General features: G+C 38.2%; 1 protein-coding gene across 10 annotated transcripts in view; it reads right to left on the bottom strand.

Annotated features, from left to right (window-relative positions):
- ZEB2 (zinc finger E-box binding homeobox 2) overlaps positions 1 to 12,294 on the bottom strand; it is a 131,422-nt gene that overhangs the window by 34,335 nt on the left and 84,793 nt on the right. For 7 of the 10 annotated variants that reach the window (XM_051848719.3, XM_051848720.3, XM_070070965.2 and 4 more), the window contains exons 3-4: positions 7,221 to 7,478; positions 2,228 to 2,299 (exon numbers count right to left, since the gene is read on the bottom strand). In XM_051848719.3, the coding sequence (XP_051704679.1) occupies positions 2,228 to 2,299; positions 7,221 to 7,478 (330 nt within the window). Of the gene's footprint in view, positions 1 to 2,227; positions 2,300 to 7,220; positions 7,479 to 8,209; positions 8,339 to 12,294 lie in introns of those variants that run through there. The other 3 variants (XM_070070969.2, XM_089329214.1, XM_089329215.1) reach the window with 2 other exon arrangements.

Genomic DNA, 12,294 nt, shown 5'->3' with positions numbered 1-12,294 from the left:
GTCTTCCTTTGACGTTGGTTCACCCTCCAATGGCCGCCGCGGCCGGCGCACTGTGGCTGGCGCACCGCGCTGATCCGAAGCCAGGAGCCAGGTGCTTCTCCTGGTCTCCCATGGGGTGCAGGGCCCAAGCACCTGGGCCATCCTCCACTGCACACCCTGGCCACAGCAGAAAGCTGGCCTGGTAGAGGGGCAACCGGGACAGAATCCGGCGCCCCGACCGGGACTAGAACCCGGTGTGCCGGCGCCGCAAGGCAGAGGATTAGCCTAGTGACCCGTGGCACTTTTTTTTAACCTCATTTTAGATTCGAGGTGTATACGATGGATAGTAAATTGTCACTTTGTAACACTTTATAGCTTACAAATCTATCTTTAAAGGGAATGTGTGACTATTTTTGATCCCATGAGTTGGGACATTACAGATATTATCTAATTCATGGTATCTCTTAATTACTATATTTTTTAAAAAATGCTTCTTATATCAATTTCTGCATGGTAATATTGTGACTGCAACACAGAATATTAAAACTAGATGTGTTCTTAGAAAGTAACTAGTTTAATGTGTTCATTTTACAGGTGTGGATACAGAATTCCAAAAAGGGTAATTGACTTGCCAAGGTCACCATCCAGTTATTTCCAAATTTGTGTCTAAAAATTAGTATGGTTGGTTCCTAATCCTATACTTTTCCTAGCCATATAATGTATAGTTTCGTTTTTATTTATAGTTTCATTTGTGCCTTAAGTTGACAATGCTCAAGAATAAAAATGACAGTTGCTTTTCATTTTTTTCCCTCATTTTCTACCCAAGAAAGTAAATTAATGCTGCTTAAGTTATTAATAAGGGTGTTCTAAATAGAAACACAGCATGAACAGTTTACTATGATGGGTATCAATATAAGGGAGATATGAATATCATCTTAATTATTTACATTTCTGAAACTTCCAAAAACTGCTTTTTTTTCAGTAGTGAGCAGAGTGGAAATAGTTGTGATATTTTGGATTTTGTTTTAGACGATAATTTGATACTGGGCACTATGTTAATATTGTAATGCTAGTGTGGAGGATGGTTTGAAACACCAACAGTAGTTAGTCTCACCCAGGAAAAGAGAGAAACATACTGAGTCCATGCAAATTTGTGCTGATGACATGAGAGTATGAGAGATATCATTCTGGTTTTTTTGGAAAGAACTGATGATTATAGGTTTTTTGTTTTGTTTTTTTTTTTTTTTTTTTTTTTGACAGGCAGAGTGGACAGTGAGAGAGAGAGACAGAGAGAAAGGTCTTCCTTTGCCGTTGGTTCACCCTCCAATGGCCGCTGCGGCTTGCGCGCTGTGGCTGGCGCACCGCGCTGATCCGATGGCAGGAGCCAGGTACTTATCCTGGTCTCCCATGGGGTGCAGGGCCCAAGTACGTGGGCCATCCTCCACTGCACTCCCTGGCCACAGCAGAGAGCTGGCCTGGAAGAGGGGCAACCGGGACAGAATCCGGCGCCCCAACCGGGACTAGAACCCGGTGTGCCGGCACCGCAAGGCAGAGGATTAGCCTAGTGAGCTGCGACGCTGGCCGAGGATTATAGATTATAAGTGTTCTAAGACTCCATTCTACGGCACTAGCAGAGTCAAACAAAATACAACTTAGTCTCTCCTGCACTATCTTAGTTTTATTAAAAAGAAGTGAAATTGTCAATTCTGTGAAACTTCTGTCTGAAAAACATTATTTAGAGGGGCTAAAATATAGAGAGAATTAAAGTGAAGAAAGAATGAAAAAGAACTCAAATGACTAAATTTGTAAAGAGTGTTCATGGAAACTTGTCTTTCTGAAAAAAAAAAAAACATTTTGCAGTCTAAATTACACTGAGCCATTTGAATTCTCAATGACTGATATCAAGTGGTATCTAGTAGAGGAACATCATCGTCTAATTCTGCAATTATTTCTGTACTCTTTTCAAATAAAAATTACTACTAGAAATGCACCCAACTCGTGCTGTGAAAGAATTCATTCATACTGAGCTCTAGAGGCAAATTAGGGGAATAAGAATGAAAGATACATTTGATTAATAAAATACCAAAATGTAGAGAATTCTAATTTGAAACAAAACCAGAGACCTATAAAGTCTGACTGACTTGTCAGATCATGGAGATGCAAGTGGAAGTGTGAGTGTTTCTCTCCCTGACACTCAATCCACATGACGCAGGACAAGTACGATTTCAGTGTGCTAAACACTACATACCTGTGCCATTGTTCACTGCGGCCTGGATCGTGGCTTCTGGCCCCATAGTGTCATAGTCTTCCTTCATTTCTTCTGTGGGGGAAAATTATCTTTAGCATTTGAAAATTGTAGAAAGGCTTACTATACTAAGCATGCCAAGCACAGGAACAAGGAAGATTCTTTTAAAGGAAACAGAAAAGGCTTGTTGTAAACCTCTAAACAATAGCTTTGTTCATGCAACTGAATGAATCCAATAGTGCTAGCTGCACAAGAACTTATTTACTTTAAGCATTACTGCAAGCTGTGAAAAACAGAGGTGCTTATCTGGAGCAAACGAAAGGCTTTTCTTCTGGTGGCAGTTCCAGTGACAAACAGGGGGAAGATATTATTTTTTCAATAAGAGTCAAAAGCAACTAAGTATTTGTACTTATGAACAGGCTTGCTAGCTGCTAGGCTTCTGGTAACTCTGGATGCTAAGTGGCAAGTCAGTATTTCTCATTTTATTTTCATGTTTTTCGTTATCCTTGGAGTAGCTGTGATGGTGCTGATCTATGCAAACATACTTTATCAAAACCTTAATTGTTACACATTAAAATGTGGAGTGTCCAGTACATAAAGCAAATATTCCAGAAGTATCCAAAATACCTGTTTCACTGTTCTATATAAACTCCTCAACCATACCTTTCTTATTCCTTTCCCAACCAGTCCATCTTTTCTCCTTATCATTTATGCCCCACTAGGTAACTTTCTGAGGAAAAATATATAGCTACAGCAATAGCTCAATGTTCTGATGAAGTTGAATATGTGTCACATTGAAGTTGAAGATTCATAAGACATTAAGACCATTTTCAAAAACTGCAATATTCTAAAATAAGGGAGAGTCTGAAAACTAGAAGATTCCTTGAATTTTCTATCTACCACATCGCAGGACAGGTAGAAGAGGACAGGACAGGTAGCTGACAAGTAAAAAGTCTTTCAACTAAGCAAGTTGGACATGAACTTTCAAACATGTAATTTTTTTTATAATGGCAACACTAATGAGAATCAAACAAGATCCAGGATGACTATCTCTCTGTGATAATAACATTACTTAAACAAGAGGACTTTAAAAATATGACTCTGTGAATTCTTAAATTTATTCAGCTCATTCTCTGTTTATTCTAGTTTACTTTGACAGAAGAACAGGTCCTAGCAAATGTTATAGCAAAATTTAGATATATTTTACAGTGTCCTACAGCATATCTGTTTGTGGAATCAGAGCTGAGAAGTCATTGTCTTCTCAAGGTAAAATACACAGATGCATATAGATGCTAATTTAATGCCACTGCTCATAATAGACCATCCAAATGATACTTGTTTAAATAGTGCAACCACTTAAATTCATTCCTGACCCTGGACTTCTCCTTTGTTTAAGAAATATTTTCACAGAGACATTTTGCATAAAACATTTAGGAGTTCAATATATAGCAATTTGTATTGTCAATTGTAATAATTGATCGTTTGAAAGGCTCCCTCATCTGGTATTTTTATCAGTCTCTGCAAGGAATTAAATTAAGGTATTTCTGAGAAGTTCAGTACTAGATATAAATATAGCTTTGTGTCTTTCTCCCTCACTCATCTCATGTGATTTCTGGTAGCCAAGAGTCACAAGAATCATAAGTTTTCCATCTGAGAGCACATCAAGTCACTGAGGGGAAAACAGTCAGCAGCAATTTTTTTTTTTTTTTGCATAATAGTGGTAATGTTCAAGATTTCTGCTGCACTGCACTTCCTTCCTCATTGTCATTTTCTTATGAAAAAGTAAAGAGAAGTTACCATAGGAGGTTGCTTCCCAAATTAATGTATGCTGGGTGCACAAACGTGTCATGGGCACTGTGTGTATGCTGCATTCTGTACTACCGCTTTCCTGCAACTCCCTTCTCCCGAAGAATGTGCAACTAAGATCTTTCAGTGACAACAGATGAGCTGGGGCCACTTTTACCTAGAGTGTATTTCACTATGATTTATTGAGCATCAAGCTCTTTTTTTTTTCCCAAATACCAAGTTCAACTTATTAAAATGTAACCCTGAGACTTTTCAGGTATGTATTTGAAACGTTTTATATATACGTGTGTGTGTGTGTGTGTATATGTATGTATATATATATATATACCTATATACCTATATACCTATTTAATTAACTTTCAAGTGAATCCCTATTCAGAAGGCTATAATGATACATACTGCAGGAGGATCTCCTCTGAATGAACAGCAATCCTTGCTATCTCTCTGCCTCAAGCTTAACCTTAAACATTTTCCAAGAGACTTCTGACTCAGCACTGTGTCTAAAACCACATAGTATATTTATTTTTAAAACACTTGTAAAAGTTTGCGTTTTCCAGTCACCCTTGGGATGAAGGTTTGTGAAAATAAAGAGCACTTTCTTCCTTAGGATGAAGAATCCTTGAATAAGCAGAAAGAGGCCAAGATGCAGGTGATTTATTTAAGTCTGTGTCAATGATAATGATGTCATGGTTTCCAGCACACTGTGTCCACCCCATTGTGGGACGAAAGAATGTCAAGGACAATTCCAAACACAAAACTTTGATTGTGCTGGAACCGGAAAGGCACAGTAAGAACTCCACTGCGCTCTTCAGTTCAAAACCTGCATCCTGCAGACAAACTACAGAAAGCATGGGAGAAAGAGCAGAGGAGAGGGGGCTTATCTCAGACTAAAGCTATGTGCTGAGGTATGACTGCAGACAGCCAGGCACCGGGATAAAACACTACTAAATAAAACAGCACCAGATTTAGAATTATTGTCTATATTGTGTGTTTCAAACAATAAATAAGAAAAATATTTTATCAGAAGAAAAATGTGTTATCTAAGAGTCAGGATAAACAATGAGTCGTTTTTTAAGACCAATTTCTTTTCATTAGACATCAAGGCACCACATCAGAGCACTTTTAGAACAATAAAAAAAAAAGAACAATAAATCATTACTAATCATTAGAACTAGACAGGTAATAGCCCGGTAACTTTCTTGGTCCAAATAGCCAAATGAGATTAGGGATTTACATTTTATTTAATTATTGTGACTCCAGTATGCTAGTTTATTTACCATAAAGGTAAGAGCAAAGAACAGCCTGTTCATTTGTATCCCAGGCACCATTAACTACAGGTGATAACAGGGACTGCAAGGCATTCATGTGGCTTATTCTATATTAAAACATTTAGAATTATGATCCATGGCCAATACAAAAAGCTTCTACCACCACTAACTACTACAGCCAGACACTGCTGTTTTGGCTGCTTTTCAACTATTGATCTTAATTTTTTATATTAAACTTTTTTTTAAGAAGTTTGGGGTGGTACATTTGTTATATCGTTATTAATTATTCCTTTAAGGGTGGAAATTCTAGTAATTGGTCCTTACCCTTGATTTCTAGATATTAAAATTTAAAGCATCAGAACATTCATTCTTATAGCCCTGCATATCTAGTTCATTAACAAATATGAATAGCTAACACCAGCTCATTTAAATGGTATGTCTTACATGAGTTCTCGCCACACTCTGTTTCTGTCACACTGCTCCCAAGAATCATTGGCTCTTATTATACATGTAAATGGCTATCATAAAAATAAAAATTTCATTTAAGATTGTTAATGACTTCTGCAGCAGTCAGACTTCCTTTAATGATCATCCTCTGCCCCTAATTAAACGTATTTATCTTTCAAGCATCTTTGGCTGAGTTCTCCCTCATAGTTGAAAATCTAAAACCCTAAGTCTTAATGGATATAACGATAAATGTTTATGTGTGGGATTGCTGAGATTCGAGAAACCTTCACCGAAAGCAAAATTGGAAACAGAAAGAGTACAAAACTTGGCACGGTATGTTAGGAAAACGGAAAACAAACACACTCCACTCAAACTGCCATCGGTCTTTTTTCTTTCTCTCTTTTTCTTTCACGTTCAATTTTCTTTAGTGGTGGAAGTGCTTTTATTATCCTCCTTCCCATGTACCGAGCGACCACTCTGCCTAGGCTCACTATTTTATAGCCCACGACATCACAATAGCATAAAGGTAGACTCCTTCCCACCCACCTCACCTATTTATAAAAATGCCATTGCTATTTATGTTGTCAGAAGGAAACAATGTTGGCATCATTGGGTCCTGGGACTACAGATTAAGGCGACATGTAGGTCTGAATTAGAGGGGAGATTTTAAAAGGATTTTTACAAGCCCTCTTACCAAGGTAACAGGAGCAGAGAAGCTTACAGGAAGGAGAGTTCTTGGATTCCGTGAAACACTTCACTCCACAGTGTTGTTCTATTACAAGTGACTTTCAGAACAGCACATTTCTATTGGCACAGTGGTCTCTGAAGTTTTAGTCTGAACATAGTTTCTCTTATTTTTATTATACTTGGCCATGGATTTTTTTTTTTTTTACTTCCCTTGAGAATCCCACCAAACAGCAGGAATCATTATCAAGTGCTTAACTGTTAAATAATAAGAAAGCTACCTGACCAGGTAAAAGTGTGAAATCACATTCACACTTAACAAAAGGGGATGATTAGATGGTTGAATTACAATAGGAGGTGTCAGACAGACACTGAAGCTGCATTAAACTGACAGCTACATAATGTCCACACAAAACAGTACCATAAAATAAGCATATGTTGTGAGTTTTTATATTTACTTACATTTTTCTATCATGAAAGTATAGATCTTGATCATGTTATATAATTTGCACACTGTAAATGTGGTGCAAATACTTCATGTTATGTGTTGAAAGTCTAGTTCATACTCAACTTGCATCAAAACTGAAATATAATCCCTTCCTAAGATGTAAGTGCTGTAATGTGATAATACTACTATCACTTCATAATCTGTCACCAGCTTTGGTATCTCTATTCTGCAAGGGTGATGGGAAGAAATATTTTAATTATTTCATTGCGGAGGTTCCAGTAGGTAGAACACATCAGGTGGAGACGGCACACACAGGAAGGGGCTAATTCACTTCCACGCTTACCTGGGCCATCGACAGAGGCTTGCAGAATCTCACTGCTGTGCCAGGGATGTTCCACTCCACCCTCCCTTATCTCATCTTCCTCTTCCTCTCTTGGCAACAGAGCTTGGCTCACGTGTGGGGAGGACTCATGGTTGGGCACGTTAACTGGACTTGTCTCCTGGTCCAGGGGGTTAGCAATACCGTCATCCTCAGCGATGTGAAGCTTGTCCTCCTCGTCTGTTTCAGAACCTGTGTCCACTACATTGTCATAGTTCACCACTGTAGAAGAAACACAAAACGTACACTGTCTAAACACTGTTGGAAAATATCAGGCCCCCCCAATTGTTTCGGTAAATGAAAAATAATTAATATTTTCATAACTGAATTACTCAACCATCTCAGGAAAATATAATTAATATCCTTCAGGTTTTAGCATTTTTATTCTTACTCAATTACAGCTGGGTGCTTTTTGTGATTTTAAATACTTTTTACTTAAAAAAGATGGAAAATTTTAAAAAGCAACAGAGGTGCAGACACTCAAAATATGCTTATATTGCAAATGAAAGAGCCAAATTGTAATATGCACTTTCAATACTCTACAAACACTTACGACGTGGAGCTACAATGGACAATTTTATCAGCCTAGTGACATGAAGTGTTTACTATATAATGTTGTACCACAAATACAAGATGCCTTCACTATATTAATTGTGGTTTCACTGCTAGAAATAGTAGACACACACACACACACACACACACAATGTCCATCTATTTATCCAAATCCATGAACACATACACAAACCTGCTCAATCAGAAATGTTCACTCTTGCTTCTACGTCAACCGTCATGTGCTAAGGCCATTTATATCCCAATCTTTTAAGCAGAAAATGAGGAAAAGCCATATCTTCTGGGCCATTAATACTACTATTGAGCTGTCTTCATAGTGCCATAATTACAGAAGATTTCAAAGTGACACAGGCAAGAGCAACACAAATGTTAAAATAACTCACAAGAAACCGGCGGGTTGCTTTTGCAGCCCTCAGTCCCAGCAATGCTCAGTAGCTTTTCTTAAAATAGACAGCCTGTAAATAAGGTCTGTGAACTCAATTGAAGGTGGCTGTTTCTGAATTAGTCAGCCCTCACAGGCTCTCGGCCTACATGCTAGTACATAAATTGTCCACTTTACCACCAGACAAGAAAGATTAGAGTAATAAACACGGGGCATTAGCTCAGCTAGAGAAACACACCAGCCGTTACGCACACACAGGATTGCCAAGAACTGTTAACCCAACTCTCCAGAAACACACACAAAAAAACAAGTTAGAACCATGACATCATGGGAACAAGAGGGAGAGAGAGAAAGAAAAAAAAAAAAAAGCCCGTGGAAAAAAAAGCGCAAACAATTTTCAGGTTCATTTTGATTTCTCTGCGCCTAATAAAGCAATCCTCCGCTAAGTTATCAACTGAGCTATCTCAAGTGGCTCTTGCCAGCTATCGGATTATACAAAAGTGGCAGAAAAGGAGGAAAAAAATGAAAAGGATTGTGTGTCAGGTTCATAATGCTTTTGGAGAATTCTGGAAACATGTCTAGTTACAAATTTTAGTCAGTCATATCTGTTTGCTTTGACAGGTTCCCAGGGAGTAAAAAAGGAACAAAAAGAGAGAGATTTTTTTTGTCATGTGAGGCTGGGGACAAAAAGATTACACCGTGCATATCTGCTCATAATATGATCTTTGTATAATCCGCGGGTCTGCACTTGCCTTCCGAACAACTGCACAACAGGTGCAAATTAAAATGAAAACGGCAGCGGAGCCGGGCAAACAGAATCTGCTGACCTGGTTTGAATACCAATTGACGGGGGAAACAAAACCTTTTCAAGAGGTGCGACCACAAGGGCTTAGGCAAGTTCAGGCTGGGTAATGCCCTCAGATCTACAAAAAGAGAGATATTCTAACATCTCTGCTCTAGCTGTGTGGTCCAGATATACCTTAGTACAATCAATAATGTGCTGCTTTTTTTTTTTTCCTGGTGACTGAGATTTAACCATTTCTTAGCAACAAGCAGAAGATTCTTTACAAATTTTCCGAACACTGAGAGTGGGGTGGGGGAGTGGGGGTGTGACAACAAAAGCTCCTAAGGCCTGGGAAGCTTTCAACCCACCTCCTAAAAACTGATCTCTGGGCACAGGAGGAATAAAGAAAGGTCCAGAAGGAGTGAATAAAATTATCTAAGGCTGGACAGGCATTAAAAGGCCTTTATCCTGGAAAAAAAAAAAAAAAACATGCCTTTTAAGGTTTTTTTCTGCATGGACCACAATATCCCATGTGACACGTGAGTGTTCCTGCAGCAATACAATTGAAATATTTTCTTGTGCAAAAAAAAAAAAAAGATAAATGATTTATGAACAGCCCTTGAGGAGTCCCAAATATCAGAACAATCTAAACAAGCAATGAAGTCATGTCTCACCATATAGGGTCAGGAGTACAGCATCCATCACCTTCACAGGCCAACAATACTTCACAACCTTTAGGGTTCGTGCTCACAAATAGTAGTAAATACTTTTAAACCAAATAAATAACTGCTGTCAAGTTCACTTACAGAAGCAGTCTGCCATCTTTTCCAGGGCTGCATTAACTAGGATATCCATTCCCATAAGCCGTTACACTGAGGTGTCTCCCAGCCACCCTGTTTAGTTGGTCCAGGTAGAGCAATTCACAAGGAACTTGAGTTTTATATCCGAATTCAAATGAGAGTGCTGCATTCTGCTCTTGCTGGCTGACCTCTGGCAATCAAAATTAAATCCAGTGATGGGGACACTGCTTCCCCACCCCACACCCCTACTTCTAAATCCCCAGGATTTTCCTTTAAGTTTTCCTCCCAAATCCAGTCAGTAGTTTGCCTAGCGTAAGTGTTGGGGAAATTTCCACAACCAATCCATGATGAGTTTAACTCCATTTACATTATGACATAAAAATGGGCTCATGTTCCCATTTGTTCTTGTTTTGATCCTTTGCCACCATTATCACCATTGGCCTAAGAGATCTTAGCAACATATCACGGCTTTGTATTTGCAGAGAAGATACTCAGTTTTGCATAACAACCAACATATACGGGTGTTAACTGAGGGTCACTGGGCAGAGCACATTAGACCAGTGCCTAATTTTGAATTTACGATGCATACTTTTTAATGCAGTATCCAAAAGCTTAGAACCTCCCACATAATGTAGCAAAGTTCTACGTAATCCTTACATTAGGTCAACCCCCGCCCTGACATGAATTTCAGCAAAGTTTTATACTCATATTGGAGCTACATGGCTGGCATGAAAACAGACTGTTACTTCAAAACCACAAAGAAGTGGGAGCCTAAAGAATTCCTTTTTGCAATTCAATAAACAAGAGGAGAGATGTACTGTTTGCTGGCTCAAAATAGACACTAATTTTACATCTGTCTCTGAGGCACAGCAAAAAGCCAACTAAAGAGCAGTAATAAATGTCCAAAAACAGCATCAGTATCCAAAACTCTCACAGCAATCTTCAGAGGAATTAATTACAATTCTGTGTAACAGTTGCATTGGCAAAATGCACCCATAATTATATACAGGTACTGTACTGTATTACAGGGAAATTTGCCATGTGATACCATGTTTACATGATAATTGATGGATAAGATAAAACTATTTGCATATGAAGTGCATATGAATTATTGGCATGGCTCACCATTTTATGTGGAATCATATTAAAGTTTCATTTTCTCTAAAACTGTATGTGTAATATGGGGTTACCAAAGGGTATAAAGCAGATCCTTAAATTTGCTTTATAGCAAATGGGCCTGGAAAGATATATCTGAATATGCATTACTAAAAGCCTGTATTTAAAAGGCTTCATAGTTTATCTATAATAAGCATTATTTTCACTTCATTGGATTACATTATATGAAATCTTCCTATTCTTCCTTCCAAGCAAACAATACTCTAAATTGTATCACTATGACAATTAATTTTATAGTCAAATGCAAAACAAATAATGGTTTCTCTTTATTGCCTATAGATCTAATTCTTATTTTCAGATTTTTGTATTCTGGTGACAGAATGGTGGCAAACCGTGACATTTTTGTAGTGTCCATACCTGCCGGAAGATTTCAGTATTTGCAAAAATGGCCTATTATAGCATTTAAACATTGCTGATAATTAGCTTGACATTTGAAATACCAGAACTGTTGTTTTGAAGATGCCCTATACAATGTTACCTAACTAACCCCTTTTCCTACTTATATGCTTTCTCTACATTATTCTGTCAGTTGCAGTACAAATAAGATATCAGTTGCTAATGCATGAATATGCAAAAGAACTGATGCAAAGGGGCAATACTTCCTCTTCACCAGAAGCAGAAGTTGTATCGATGTAAAGGAAAATTACATATGCAGATTATAGACAGTTAATTGCTCATAGGACGGTCAATAACGATTTCCCATAACTCCACTCAAGTTAAGTGTGCCAATAAGTCTTTCAACACCATCGTCACACATTCATTAAATACCTAAAATGCACCGAATCCAGAAGAGAGAACCAGGTGTGATGCTCACCTGAGAAAGTTTGCAGTCTATTTGGAGAAAAAACAATTGTAAAAAGGTGGTGCTAGAGGGACAATTGCAGTCAACTCTTCTTCTGTTACCAAGGAGGTAACACAGGCACAGTGAGGTCAAATGAGTTGTTAAAGGCTACAGGGCCAGTTGGTGGCAAAGCCAGCCCCAGAAACCATGTCTTCAGGCTATGACGGAAAACACACAATACTACAAATTCCCAGAGAAGAAGGCAATCTAAATTTAAACTCCACATGTTCAGAGCAAGGGAAGGGAAATCCCTGGGACTTTTTGGGATTTTCATGCCACAAAGTGGAGATTGTTGTTTAATTTTAAATTGTTTTGATGATTGTTACTTTCATGGATCCCCTTAATTTGAGTTATAGAAGCCTACCAATTTGATCAATTACCAGCATCTAACAATACACCCATGTTTCCTGCAATAGTTTGGAAACAATAGAAATAAAGAGGCAGTTCACAGAATTACGAGCTTGAAGAGTTGCCTTCTTCTCCCA

This window comes from Oryctolagus cuniculus, chromosome 3, assembly GCF_051225735.1.
Source record: "Oryctolagus cuniculus isolate XC-2025 breed Fujian yellow rabbit chromosome 3, ASM5122573v1, whole genome shotgun sequence".
Classification (NCBI taxonomy): Eukaryota; Metazoa; Chordata; class Mammalia; order Lagomorpha; family Leporidae; genus Oryctolagus; species Oryctolagus cuniculus.
Note: the sequence above shows the minus strand (reverse complement) of the source record. Positions and strands in the feature narration are given on the sequence as shown.